Source organism: Pogoniulus pusillus, chromosome 25, assembly GCF_015220805.1.
Source record: "Pogoniulus pusillus isolate bPogPus1 chromosome 25, bPogPus1.pri, whole genome shotgun sequence".
NCBI lineage: Eukaryota > Metazoa > Chordata > Aves > Piciformes > Lybiidae > Pogoniulus > Pogoniulus pusillus.
Window position 1 is genome coordinate 8,331,466 of NC_087288.1, and position 14,689 is coordinate 8,346,154.

Genomic DNA, 14,689 nt, shown 5'->3' on the forward strand with positions numbered 1-14,689 from the left:
CCTGGGGTAAGAGAGGAGGACCCAAAGAAAGCTCTGAAGGCCTCACTTGTGATGAACAGCTTAGGAGTGGGTACCACATCTGCCTTGTCTAGTTTAGCATGAAAAAGAGGAGGCTGAGTGGAGACCTCATTACTGACTACAGCTTCCTGAAAGGGTCTTGTGGAGACGTTGGTGCTGGTCTCTTCTCACAAGTAATTAGTGATAGAACAAGAGGGAATGGCCTCGAGCTGTGACTGGGTAGGCTTAGACTGGACATTAGGAAATGGCCTGGGGGACCAACCAGATCCTGAGCTGCATCAGGAGAAGTGTGGCCAGGGAGTGAGGGAGGTGATTCCCCCCCTCTATTCTGCTCTGCTGAGACCCCACCTGGAGTACTGCATCCAGTTCTGGAGCCCCCACTACAAGAAACATGTGGAGATGCTGGAGTGTGTCCAGAGAAGGGCCACTGGGATGCTCAGAGGGCTGCAGCAGCTCTGCTGTGAGGACAGACTGAAAGAGTTGGAGCTGTGCAGGCTGGAGAAGAGGAGGCTGTGAGGTGACCTTCTTGTGGCCTTCCAGGATCTGAAGTGGGCTACAAAAAAGCTGGGGAGGGACTTTTTAGGCTTTCTAGGAGAGACAGGACTGGGAGGAATGGAATGAGGCTGGAGATGGGTATGTTCAGACTGGATGTGAGGAGGAAGTTGCTCAGCGTGAGAGTGATGAGAGGCTGGAATGGGTTGCCCAGGAAGGTGGTTGAGGCCCCATCCCTGGAGGTGTTTAAGGCCAGGCTGGATGAGGCTGTGGACAGCCTGATCTAGGGTAGGATGTCCCTGGGCATGGCAGGGGGGTTGGAACTGGATGATCCTTGTGGTCCCTTCCAACCCTGGCTGATTCTATGATTCCAAAAGTGTTTTCCCAGCAATTGGAATGGGCTGCCAAGGGAGGTGGTGGAGTCACCAATCCTGGATGTGTTTAAAATCATTTGGATGTGGTGCTTGGGGATATGGTTTAGGGTGAACCTTGTAGAGTAGGGATGTTGGTTGCACTTGGTGATCCTGAGGGGCTTTTCCAACCTGAATGTTTCAGAGTTTCTGTGATCCCCTGGTGCTTTGCTGAGTGAGAGAATGGTCCTGCCTTGAGAGGATGTGACCATTGGGTAGGCTTGAATGGAACCTGGCCTGGAATAATAAAGCATGGGAGAACTTCTGGAACCAGCAGTCCTCTGTGAGGTATTTCAGTGAAACAAAGAGGTTTAGGAAAAGAAAAAGAGAATAAAATAATAATAACAACAACAGCAAACAATAAAAGAATAAGTAAGAAAGTGCCAGGATCTGAGTTGAGAGACTCAACCTGTACATGAATTACAGACCTGAGGAGTGCCCTGCTCCAGCTGTGCAGTGCCAGCCCTGTCTTGAGCTAAAATGAGGAGCAATTGGTTAAAAATGTAAAGCAGGTTTTCCAAGCAGCTTGTAGCAGTGTGGGCACCAAGAACAGGTGTTGGAGCCTGCCCCATAGGGCTTGGTTCTTCACAGATGCAGGGTTTATTTGGCACCTGATTTCTCAGCCTGGTGGTGTACACAGCAGCTGACAGCCTGCTTGGATGGGATGCTTGGTATGTGTTCACTGTAGGATCAGGTGAACTCTGCTCCATCTGACAAAGAAGTAGATGCCAGAAGGCCCTTTAGGTGCAGACCATGGCTTTGAAAATGAATGCTTGTTATGTGCTGAAATTCTGAGCAGCTCTCACTGAGAAGCCTGTGGGCAAACTGTTCAGAAAGCCAGGCTTGATTTCCATTAGCTGCTGGGGAGTAGCAGGCTAAGAAGTGGAGGGTGTGAGGATTACAGTGTGAAGTCCTTTTGGGACTGGATCTGCTGTGCAAATGTATTATTTTCCCTTCCAGGTGCCTAAGAATCTGAGCGAGGTGGGGTTTATAACCTCAGGTATTAAATGCCTGTAGCTGTCTGCTTTGAAGTTGAGGAGAGGAGCTGGAAGTGCTGTCAGTGACAAATACCAAAGGGATGGAAGCATTTCCCTGCTCTCATAACTGATGCTAATGGAACCCAAGGCTTCCACCATTTGTAGTCAAGGGGAGCTGCAGTGGTCCCAGCTCTGAGATGAGGACAGACTTTCTTCACTTGCCCCTCCAGCACTCAGAAAAGGTTGCAGTCTCCCAGGAGCACCTCTTACCCTTCCCTTTTTCAGACACAGTCAATAGCAGCATGTTTGAGTGCTGCTGTCCCTTCCCTTGCCAGCACTCCTGCTCACTTCACTCCTGCCAGAGCTCTGCTTCTTACACAGCTCAGTTCTCAGCTGCTTCTAGCTGCAGATCTCCTTTCACAGCAACTTTCCCAGTTCTCATGGCCTGTCCCCTGTCAAACCATTTGCCTTTGCTCTCTGGGCCCATTGCAGCAGCTCTCCTGCTTCCTGGCTTTGCTCTCTCCAGTGTGGTCCTTGCCCTCTGCTAGTGGAATCCTGCTCCAGTCCTGCTCACCTGCCCTGCCATAGCTCAGCAACCTGCTTTCCATTTCTTCCCACTGCTGCTGTCCTGATGCCTATCTCAGAGCCATTCCACAGCAGGAGCTTTGCACCCTGGCTAGAGGCCCTCAGAAATCCCTTCCACTTTCTGATGTTTCAAGTTAGTGCTCCCACAAAGTTAGAAGCAAGAAACTTGCTCCAGAAGTCATTCTCTAGGGTGGTGTAAAAGCATGATTTGTGGTTTCTCTGTAAGCCAAAGCAACTCTTTTCTGCTTGTGCACACACACATGCACGATAGGAAGGAGGTGTCCCTTGCCTGGAGAGGCTCAGGTCTTGAGGAGGTGGTTCTGAGTGGTAGGAATACAGGTGAGTGGCAGCAAATGCTCAACTAGAATAAGTGGAGTAAAGTTCTGTGAAATACTCCTGGGCTAAGCAGTGGATCTCAACATGCACAACACTTTGCCAAGCTAATCAACTGCTTCTATTTTTCTCCCAGCTAAAAGATCCCTAAGTGAAAAAGAGAATGAACCCAGAGAGTGTCTGGTTTATTGCATACTTTACAGAGGACAAAGAGCTTCTGCCTCTCAAGGGTTCTGTCTTGGGCTGTGGAGCTGATAAAGAGCAGATGAACATGAAAAGCAGGACAGGGAGAAAAAAAACCCAAACCAATGCCAAGAGAGCTCAGGAAAGCAGGAATAGTAGTGGTCATAGCAACCCAGTGCAGCTCATGTTTGGAGTCTGGTCCCATTCCTTTAAAGTGGAGCTTTACCCCTCATTTGTGTGGTGTTTAGAACAGAATCCCAGCAACTGTGTATCACCTCCTCTCTCCTACTGCCAGCTACAAAGTACTTCTGCTGCTCTTCCTCACCAGAAGTGTCTGTAGTATTCCCCCTCTCTCTTTTTGCCATTTTTCCATCACCCTCTTCTCCGCTCACAGCCCAATTCTGGCTATGAAATCCTTTGCCTTATGAACAGTTTTCATCCAGCAGAGGTTTTCTTTGGTACCTGCTGACCCCCAGTGACAGCTGTAGCTTGGGAAGGCTTGAAATATCCTAGTGACCTGTCCTGGTTTCTCTTGAAGTCAGTGAGGTTTATGTTTGGTTTCACAGGGGATAGGATCCAAACCAAAGTATTTGCTTTTCAGATAGGAGAGTCACAGAATCATAGGATGATTTGGGGATGATTTGGGTTGGAAAAGAACTTAAAGATCATCTAGTTCCAACCCCCTACCATGGGCAGGGACAACTCCCACTAGACCAGGTTGCTCAAGGCTCCATCCAACCTGGCCTTGAACACCTCCAGGGAGGTGGCATCCACAACTTGCATGGGAAACCTGTTCCAGAGTCTCACCACCCTCACTGTAATGAACTTCTTTGTAATCTCCAGTCTAAATCTGCTGTGTTCAAGCTTCAATTCATTCCCTCTCATCCTATCACTCGTAAAAAGGTTGTGCTTGGACAAAGCCTCAAGCTGTGCTGGACAAAGCATTGTGCATTTAGAGAGCCACTGCTTAGTCCAGGACTATTTCACAGGGGTTTACTCCATGTGTTCCAATTGAACATGTCCTGTCAATATCACCTCTTCTCTTTTCTCTCCTCTTTGCAGGAATGGACATACACATACAACCACCAAGTGCGCCAGCAGCAGCTGTGCTTGTCTGTGTACACCCTGTTCCCCGGGTCCCAGGTGCTGCTGTCACCTTGCAGAGAAGGTGACAACAAGCAGGTGAGCCCTTTCATTGATCTCCACCTTCTCTGAAGCTGTTTCGCCATAGGATGACTGCCTATCAAGTCTGCGTTCTCCCATCCCTTTGGGAAGCAGAGGCTGCCTGGGAGTGCCCACCCCTGGCCTCTCAGCCCTTTGCCTCTGAAATGAGTGTGTTGATAAGGATGTCTATTAGCAGGGGCGGTGAGCTGGGTACTTAACTGCAGAAGTCAAACCCAACCTGGCAATTTAGGTCACAGGGGCTGCCAGTCAGCCGGCAGATGCTAGCACTTCCCTGCAGTTAATCATCGAGCTGGCATTTGAACCAGTGACCTGGGGAAAAGCTGTTAGCAAGATATTATCTTCCTGAAGCCAGGCAGAGGCTGAGCTTCCATGAGGGAAGAGATGCTCAGCATATGCTCTGCTCAGTGTGGGCTTGGGGACCCTATGCTTCCCAGCATCAGGCTGCAGAGGCTCAGTGACAGCTGTCCTTTGATGCTGGAGCAGTCGCTTAAAAGCATGATGAAGCTCGTTCACCTCTGCTGCACTTCTTCTGTGTCTCTCCTCAGCGATGGGGTAAAGTTGGGTCCCACATTGAGCACATAGCTTCACGCTTCTGCTTGGACACTGAGACAGTTGGGGACACGAATGAGAGTACCAAAGAGCTTGTCATCAACCCCTGTGAGAGCACAGCCATGAGTCAGCGCTGGGACATGGTGATGTCGTGACCCCCTGGAGGACTGGCACTGTGGGACGGGCACTGAGATGTTGCTACCTGCAGCCAAGACGCACCAGATGGAGCTCCAATGCCAAACCACTGGGAGTCGTTGTGTACTGTGGGACAGGAGAGGAGTCGTTTGAATAAAATTAAGGACCTGGTGCTCCAGGTGGAACAATGGATGTTGCCTGCAAGATGTGCAGCTGGTATGGAGCTGTTGGTGGTCAGACGTTCAAAGTGAAGAGATGGCAAAAAGCCTCCAACTGGAAGTGTTCTAGAGGGATACCAGGGCTCCTGTGATGGGCTCTGCAGAAGTTCAGTGTGCACAGCATTGATTAGTCTCTCTGGAAACATAGGTAGAAGAGCCTTGGAGAATAAAAGGAGGCTTGGACTCAGCAAAACAATCTTTTGAGAGGTGAGGCAGGTACTCAAGGAGGGATGGCCAAAGAGATGCTAAGAAACATCGCCTGGGGTCGAGTGGAAAGCACTGAATTGTCTTTGCACTTTTCATTGCTGTAGATGAGTTTGTCTTCTGCAGGCAGCACGAGTGGAGCCCTGTGCACATTTGAGTTTGGATCTGACCCACCTAAACCTTGTGTATACAGAAGCAGGGCAGGCACTTAGGGCTGTGGCCAGGATCAAACCTGCACGTCCTGGGTGAACCCAGCTCTGTGCTAACTGCACGTGGGGTGTGTTGGATATCTAAAGCCCAAGCAAACAGAGAATTCAGTGTGTGGGATGAAAGGATATAAAGTGCTGTGAAGCCAGAAGCAAAGGCAGTAACATGATTGTTTTTCTTCTCTGAAGGCCATGGGGTGAGCCTCAGACACTGCAAAGTCCTCTATAATCCCACTATGTGTCTCTCACTGCTTCAGAAATGGAATAAGTCAAATTTTCACTTTTCTTCCATAAAAGTAATATTTTTGGTAACTGAAGGTAATTGTGTCATATTTCTGGTGCCCAGGTTCCCAGCTGCAGAAGTAGAGGGGACTCCCATGAAGTGCTCTTACTAAAGGAGCTGAAGAGGGGATTAAAACCAGAAACTGCTCTGAGGAAGTGAACATGCTGTGACCTGGGTTTGCTTCCCAAAGGTACCTCAAAGGTAGCTCAATATGTGAAGAACTGAAGATGAGATTTGGGATTCCCTCTGTCAGGAAACTCTGGGTCACAAAGTACTTCTCCCAAAGTCATTTAGCTTAATGGCAGAAATTATTTCTTCAGCTTTTGAAGAGAGGTCATGAAGAGAACCAGAGGTCGTGCCAGGTGCTAGCACTATGTGGGAGTGAGGTGTCTGCCAAAGGAAGATAGAGCAGAAGACCTCACAGAAAAGAGCTCTTGTGAATAGAGTATTAACATTCTACAGGTAGTGCACCATTGCACAGAATGGTTTAGGTTGGAAGAGACCTTGAGAGATCATCTACTCCAACCTTCTTGCCATGGTCAGGGACACCTCTCAACAAGACTTGGTTGCCTAAGGCCTCATCCAACCTGGCTTTGAACACCTCCAGGAGAGAGAGCATCCACAACCACTCTGGGCAACCTATTCCAGAGTCTCACCCCTCATACTGAAGAACTTCTCCCTAAGATCCAGGGTAAACTTACTCTTCCTCAGCTTCAAAGCATTCCCCCTTGTCCTGTTGCTGGACACCCTTATGAAAAGTCCTTCTGCAGCCTTCCTATAGGATCCCTTCAGGAACTGGAAGGCAGCTCTAAGGTCTCCCTGGAGTCTTCTCTCCTGCAGGCTGAGCAACCTCAGCTGCCACAGCCTATCCTCACAGCAGAGTTGCTCCAGCCCTTGTGGCCTTCTCTGGACTCACTCCAAGAGGTCTCTGTCCTTCTCATGATGAGGACACCAGACCTGGATACAGCACAATTTGATGTCTCCATTTTGCTTTCTCCCTGAGGAGTGCCATGGGAGAGGAGTTTGTTTACCACAGATGTATGAACTGGAAGTTTATTAGTCTAAGACATGATCATATAAAGACATTGCAGGACCTGCACACTGCTCAGTTTTACTTAGGACAGGAAAAGGATGAATAGATCAAGTTTTGTAGCACTAAAGCTGAACACATCCATAACCCCCTGTTTCATTAAATACTCAAATCACAGCAGTCTTGTGAAGACGTCACACTTCATTTTAGGAAGGTCCTTTCCAGCCTGCCTTTCAGTGGAGCTCCCTCTACAGCAGCAGGTAACAGGCAGCAGCTTGCCAGGAGGGCTGTGCACACAGCTCTGGTGTAGTAAGAGCTCTCAAAGAGAACTTTTGCAGCACTGTCAACGTCGCTTGAAGGGGGGAAATGCAATTTAAGTCTGTAAAAATGCTTGGGTTTAATGGAAATCCTACCATTTGTTTTCTGTGCTGAAAACTAAAAGTAAAATACCATAAGCTCTGAGCCTTCAATTGCCCTCAGCAGCCCTTCTTGAATGAATTGCTGGCTTTCAGCATTTTACTGCCTCGGTTTCTCCTCCATCAGTGCTGGGAGAAAGCCTGGCGTGTAAATCTCCCTCAGCTTTAGCAGCAGGAGCAGTATAACTCTTTCTGTACAAGAGGTCGCAGGGTCTAAATGCTTCCCACGTGCTCCAGTGATTTCTAACCTACTCAGCTCCCTTGGCCCAAGCCTAAAGGGCTTCTGTGAGGCAAGGACAGAAGCAAGCTGCCATTTCCTGGTGGGAGATGGCAGTATCGTCTTGGTGATGCCCAGTGACAAGATAAGGGACAGTGGGTGGAAGTTGAGGCATAGGGGGTTCCATGTGAACCAGAGGAAGAATTTCTTCACTGTATGGGTGACAGAGCACTGGAACAGGCTGCCCAGGGGGGTTGTGGAGTCTCCTTCTCTGGAGATATTCAAGAACTGTCTGGATGCTTTCCTGTGTGATCTGCTTTGGGTGTTGCTGCTCTGGCAGGGGGGTTGGACGGGATGAGCTTTGGAGGTCCCTTCCGGCCCCTGACACTCTGTGATTCTATGACTGTTTCCATGTCACTGCTCCTGAGGACACACTTCAAGAGGAATGGACCCATGTGACAAAGAAGGGTAACGACCTTGGATGCCTTCTGCTTAATGGACCCAGGAGATAGCACAGCAGCTTTTCACTCCAGTGATGACAGGCGAGTGGTGGTAATCCCCCGTCTAGTGCTGTGAGTTAAAGCAGCTCCCAGGAGCTGGAACCTTCTGTGTTGAACATAGGTTTCACCTCAACATGAGGAGAAACTTCTTTTACAGTGAGGGTGACACAGCACTGGAGCAGGCTGCCCTGAGAGGTTGTGGAGTCTTCTTCTCTGGAGACTTTCAAAACCAACCTGGATGCGCAGACTACCTTAGAGAATCCTGCTTTTAGCAAAGGAGTTGGACTCAATGACCTCTGGAGGTCCCTTCCAACCTCTAACACTCTGGTTCTATTCACTCCTCTACTGTGCCTACACCTAGGGACTGCTCAGCTGCTGGCACTTCAGTTCTGAATATTCCAAGAGACAAACTACTTGGCATCAGTTTTGAAGTCCAGCACCTGGCAGGTACTCTGTAGGTAGGACCTCAGATCTCTCTAGCTTTGTTATTTTCCTCCCAAAGCCAAAGAGATCTGTTCTGCTGCCAGGCAGAGCTCTGAAAACAGGTAATGCTCTTCTTTGCCTTAGCAGAGACAGCTGCCTGGCTGCACGCTTGTGTGCTTGAGCACATGGGACCTGCAGGCTCATGTTCCAAGGAGAAGCTGTTTGAGCAGCTCTTCAGCTCTTGCCTTTTGTGAGGCCCACATGCTGTAGCAACACCCTGCTGTTCCAAAACAGAAGAAACCAGAACTCTGAGACAGTGGAAAGCAGGCAGTGGGAAAGGTGACAGCAGGCAGAGGGTAGCATCACTCAGGTAAGTCTCTTGCAGGTCTCAAAGCCGTCAAGTATCTGTCAGACCTGGGGAGCAGCAACCACTGGAAAATTGGTGGTGGTGTCTCATGCAGCCATATCCTGTAACCCTCAGACTGCAGCTTATTTCATGGTCTGAGAAATGAGATTAGCTCTGTGCATCAGCAATGTTTTCAGAGAAGCCTGAGGGCATCTGTCTGGCTGCTGGGCAGCTTTATGTGAGCAGGCAGTGGGGCTGGCAATCCCAGTGTGGCATTTAGCAGATCTTCTGCCTGGAGTCCCAGCAAAGAGACCTTGCATCATGTCAGGGGAAAGGTTAACTGCTGCTGCAGTCCAAACCTTTAGCTTTATTTCACTGATTAATACATATTGCAGACAGATGAACCCTTTTTGCTTTGTATTTGTCACTTGCCTAGACATCTATTATGCTGCTGGGAACAGAGACACGTGACACGGATAGGTGGATCTGGATGGGCTTCTATGCCTCTTAAGCCCCAGTGTCATGCTTTTTGGTGACATTTTGCACTGACTTGAAATGACAGAAGATAAATGTGGAAGATGTGGTTCTAATCCTGGCTGTTGAGCCTTTGTGACCTTCAGGTAAGTCACTCCTTGTGCCTTGGGAAAATCAGATGCAGGGCAGGAGACTTGGAGGTAGAACTACTACTGCCTTTGAAAGAGCAACCAAGGCATGCAAAAAAACCTTAAACACAAAAATAACCAGCCCCAAAAGACACCTTAGCCTTCTCCTTCTCTCCCAAAGGACATCTGTGTTCCAGTAGGAAGGAGCCTATCTGACTTTGGCTGGACTGGTAGTCTTACAGCCCTGACCTTGCAGCTTGTGTGGTTTCAAGTACCTTTGTGCTCATCTTTGCAGTGCCTTGGGTCACAACAGTCCTATGCAGTGCTCCAGGCTGGACCTGAGGGTGATGGTTGACAGCCAGCTGAACATGAGCCAGCAGCGTGCCCAGATGGCCCCTGGCCTGGATCAGCAGTGGTGTGGCCAGCAGGACCATGGAATTGATTGTCCCCTGTACTGGGCACTGGTGAGGCTGCACCTTGAGTATTTGCTTCAGTTTTGGGCCCTTCACTACAAGAAATCCTCCTCCCACCTGAGGGAAGTCTAGGCTGGATGATAGAAGGAGGAGGTTCTTCCCAGAGAGAGTGATTGGCTTTGGAATGGGCTGCCCAGGGAGGTGGTGGAGTCACTGTTCCTGGAGGTGTTTGAAAAACAGCCTGGATGAGGCACTTAGTGCCATGGTCTGGTTGATTGGCCAGGGCTGGGTGCTAGGTTGGACTGCATGAGCTTGGAGGTCTCTTCCAACCTGGATTCAAAGATCACTGATTATCTGCTGATGCAGCAGGAAAATGGAGCTGGTAGGTGAAGACTGGAGGACTTCAGGACAACCAGCAGCTCTGAGTGCTAATACTTTCTGCTTCTAGGAGCAAATTGAGATAGTATTCTTTCTTTCTCTGCCTCAGTTTCCCAAACTTTAGTGAAGACTGAATGCTTCAGAGGCAGAAAGCCAAGTATTAGTTTTTGTTGCATGCAACACCAGCAGTACTGCATTGGCAGTGGACTGGCAGGCTCTGGAGCTGACTCTGTGGACTTTTGTTATCTGCTGTACAGAGTATCCTGGGTTGCATCAAAGGAAGTGTGGCCAGCAGGACAAATGAGGTGATTCTACCCCTCTCCTCTGCTCTGATGAGGCTCCAGATGGAGTACTATGTCCAGTTCTAGTGCCCCCAGAATAAGACGGACATGGAGCTGCTGGAGCAGGTCTAGAGGAGGCCATGAAAATGATTAGAAGTCTGTTCTGCTGTGGGAACAAGCTGAGAGAGTTGGGGTTATTCAGCCTAAAGAAGAGAAAGCTCCAAGGGAGAGCTCATGGCAGCCTTCCAGTATGTGAAGGGGGCTACAGGAGAGCTGGGGAGAGACTTTTTACAAGGGTTTGTAGTGACAGGATGAGAATGAGTTTGAGCTGAAAGAGGGCAGATTTAGCCTGAATATTAAGATGAAATTCTTTACAACGAGGGTGGCTGAGACACTGCAACAGGTTGCTCATGGAGGTTGTGGTTGCCCCTCTCCTGGAGGTATTCAAGTCCAGGCTGGATGAGGCTTTTGACCAGCCTGGTCTAGCAGAGGCTGTCTCTGCCCTTGGCAGTTGGTTGGAAGTGGATGGGTTTTAAGACCCCTTCCAACTCAAACTGTTCTGTGGTTCTATTAATTAATTCCCCTCACAGCAGCCTGTGTGGTGCTGCTTTTCAGTCTGGTGACCAAAACATACTAAACTCTTCATCCTGACCCACATTTTTTTCTCACTTTTGCCATTCTGATTCTTTCCTTCATCCTGTCTGGTGGGGAGTGGACAGGTTCATCCCACCCCACTGCCCTAAGCAAACCAAAGTCTGTAGCATAATAGGTGGATGCTGTTCATGGCTTGGACTCTGATCACAGCTGTGCAGTAGGATCTCTGCTGCTTACTTTTCAGATCTGGAAAGCTTTAGTGAAAAGCTATGGGCTAGAATTCTTTGTAGGAGTGGAAGAGGGAGCAAAATCAAACAGATTACATGCAAGCAGCAGAAGAAACTGCAGTTCATTAATGTTCTGGCTGAATTAATTTTGAATTAGCAGCCCAGCTCCAGTTTTAATACTGCATGACTGCTATAGGTGGCTGAAGAGTTGAAGGAAGCCTGGTGTGAGTGTGCAGCTTACTCAAGGGCTGAAATACAGTGGAATTAATCCAAATTTATGGGTGTTCTCCATAGCTCTACTCATCTGTTTCTCACTGGAAGTGCCTTCAGAAGCCTCTAAGAACAAAACCTGTTACAAAGCTACCACCTCTCCAGATGAGTTAAGTTTTGAGCTGCATTTCAACCTCTAGCTGACAGAAAGCATCACATTTTAGGTCAGATGTGCTGCTTTTATGGTGTAGAGGGCTGGTTGGTGTTCTCTAGTGTTCCTTGGGCAGTAAGGCAGTCCAAGCTGCTTGTGTGTGATGTGTATAAAGAGTTTCAAAGTTGGGGGTTGTGTAAAGGCTTGTCTGGTAATTATCTATCAGCTCTTCTTCACAATGAGTGGTGTCTCTCACATCTTGCCCTGTGAGAGAAGTGTCCAGACAAGACGCTGCTGCCAGACAGGGTTACATTCAGTTGTAAACCCAAGCAAGGAAAAAACAAGAAGGAAAAGGATTATTGAAAGCTTGTGTGTGTCCTGACATGTGGTATAAGAGAAGGTTTGGTGATGATAACCAAACTGGAAGGATTGCCTGACACACCATCAGGCTGTGCAGCCATCCAGTGAGACTTGAAGGCAGTGGAGAGCAGGGCAAAGGGGAACCTAATAAGGTTCAACACCTGGGGAGGAGCAGCACCATGCACCAGACAGCTTAGGGGTTGATCTGCTCTGCAGAGGAGGACCTGTGATACCACAAGGATCAGTGGATGTAAACTGCAGCACAAGAGGTTCCACCTCAACACAAGGGAGAACTTCTTTACTGTCAGAGTCACAGAACACTGGAACAGGCTCCTCAGAGAGGCTGTGGAGCCTTCTCTGGAGACTTTCAGGGCCTGTCTGGATTTGTTCCTGTGCGACCTGAGCTAGATTGTATGGACCTGCTCTGGCAGAGAGGTTGGACTCAGTGATCTCTTTGGGTCCCTTCCAACCCCTGACATCCTGTGACCTGCAGAGAGCATGCAGTGTTGGATAGAGTTGTCCTGATTCTCATCCTGAGGCTCCTTGCATCTCCTGATTAATCATAGGATAGCTTGGGTTGGAAGGAACCTCAGAAATCATCTACTCCAACCTCCTTGCCATGGGCAGGGACACCTCTCAACTAGACTCAGCAGCTATTCCAGAGTCTCACCACCCTTATACTGAAAAACCTCTTAAGATCCTGTCTAGCCCTGCTCTCCCTCAGCTTCAAACCATTTCTCCTTGTCCCATTGCAGGGTTGTGTACAAGCTAAGGTGAAGGTTTGGTTTCCTGGGTGTCTGGCAGGTAGTCTGGCACAAGAGCTGATGGAGGGCAAGGCAGGTGGGTTCACAAGAGCCACATAAGTGGTGGAGGTGTGAGGCTGCTGCTGCAGGAGCAGGCCAGGTGAGACTGTAGAGTAACTAAGGATGTTACAAATAATCTGAGCATGAAGACTTCTGCTCCCAGGAGTGCAGAGAGCCTGGTGGGGCATCTTCACAGGTTGTGTTGCATTGGAAGGGATCCTCAAAGATCATCTTGTCCCACCCCAATGCACTCAGCAGGGACACCTACAACTAGAGCAGGCTGCCCAGGGATACATCAAGGCTGACCTTGAATATGCACAGGCACAGGGCCTCAGCCACATCCCTGGGAGAGCATTTCATTGTGCAGAACTTCCTCCTGATGTCCAACTGAAATCTGACCTGCTCCAGTTTCAAACCATTGCCCCTCATCCTACTGCTAGAGGCCCTTCTAAGCAGTCCTCCTTGGGTCAGCACCCTGCACGTTTGGGGGTGGGTGTTCTTTGTACTTTGGCTTGCAAGGGCTGCCCCAGACTGCTGCAGGGGTTCAAAGAAGCTAAGAAGTTCTTCTCTGTTCACAAGGTGCCTTCACTTCTGCTGGTGCCGCTGTGTTTAGAGCGGCAATGGATTGCTCTGCGCCGTGCAAGCGAAGGCTTGATTTGGACACGGTGCACGTGTGGATAATGTGCATTACTTGTCCTGTCCCTGCAGCTTTGCATTGCCAAACATTTAGTGGCTTTGCAATGGATCCTTAGCTTGAAAGATGGCAGCCATTGCATCTCGAAATTGATTTTCTTCTGCTGAGAGGTGTTTGAAGCAAAAACCAATTTTGGTTTGTATAAACTACATTAGATAGAAGGAGATATCTCTCAGAGTGCGTGGGATCACCTTTGAAGCCATTCTCACCCTACTGTGAATAACAAGTTGCACAATAAAATGCATTTCTTACAGCTGATCTATCTCTACCCATCCGTGAGGTGGCTCTGAAATGAGATAAACTCATCTGCTCTGCTTCAAGACAGCTGCAGTGCATTTCTCAGGCTCAACTGCAGCTGGGGGACCCCCACACGAGAGGGACACAGACTTGCTGGAGTGGGTGCAGATGAGGCCACAAAGGTGATCAGAGGGCTCAAAGATGACTGGAGGGCAGGAGCACCTCTGCTATGAGGACAGGGTGAAAGAATTGGAGCTGTTCAACCTGGAGAAGGGAAGGCTCTGGGGAGACCTTAAAGCTGCATTTCAATATCTGAAGGAGACCTATAGAAAGGCTGAGGAGGGACTGTTTAGAAAGGTTTGTGGTGATAGGATGAGGGGCAATGGTTTGAAAGTGGAACAGAGGAGATTTAGGTTGGACATCAGGAGAAAGTTCTGCAAAATGAGAGGGGTGAGATAATGGAACAGGTTGCCCAGGGATGGGATTGAGGCCCTGTCCCTGGAGACCCTCAAGATCAGACTGGATGTGTCTTTGGGCAGCCTGCTCCAGTTGTAGGTGTCTCTGCTGAATGGATCCCTTCCAACCCAGTGCAACCTGTGAATCTGTAACTCCTGATCCCTAGTGGTATAATCCAAAGCATATTCCCAGGGCAAGTGAGGCATCTCTATCTGCTTTTGGGGGACTTGTCTTGCACATAAGCTGCCAGACTGTTCCCACTGTCTTCAGGAGGCAGCAAACTGGTCTGTGAGGTTCTGCCTGGGCCACCACTTGGTGAGTGGTGGCTCTGGAGGGCCACGTGTGCAGCATGCTTTTCTCTCTGGGCTTGTGACTTGTGTCCTTCTCTCCTGCTCTGGTACTTCTGTCCTTCCAGTCTGGTCCTCAGCTGGTGCCTACCTGCTTATTTACTCTCTGCTTTGCTGTTTACCTCCTGACAGAGCATACTATAAAGGGGAAAGCAATGAGAGAAAAGCAAGCACAGTAAACCTATCACTTTCCCCTCCCTCCTCCCTATTATCTTTCTTGGTCTTT

General features: G+C 49.1%; 1 protein-coding gene and 1 long non-coding RNA gene across 5 annotated transcripts in view; both read left to right on the top strand.

The window, feature by feature from the left end:
• The window catches only part of GALNT14 (polypeptide N-acetylgalactosaminyltransferase 14), a 121,988-nt gene extending 114,710 nt beyond the window's left edge, over nucleotides 1-7,278 (top strand). For all 4 annotated transcript variants that reach the window (XM_064164335.1, XM_064164336.1, XM_064164337.1 and 1 more), the window contains 2 exons: nucleotides 4,061-4,180; nucleotides 4,729-7,278. In XM_064164335.1, coding sequence (XP_064020405.1) covers nucleotides 4,061-4,180; nucleotides 4,729-4,887 — 279 coding nt within the window. In that variant the 3' untranslated portion in view covers nucleotides 4,888-7,278. The remainder of the gene's footprint in view (nucleotides 1-4,060; nucleotides 4,181-4,728) is intronic.
• Nucleotides 7,279-8,537: 1,259 nt separating this feature from the next.
• On the top strand, nucleotides 8,538-9,770 carry LOC135186515 (uncharacterized). Its single transcript, XR_010306989.1, has 3 exons — nucleotides 8,538-8,734; nucleotides 9,147-9,330; nucleotides 9,608-9,770. It is a non-coding gene; the product is annotated as an uncharacterized LOC135186515 (long non-coding RNA).
• Nucleotides 9,771-14,689: the final 4,919 nt, after the last annotated feature.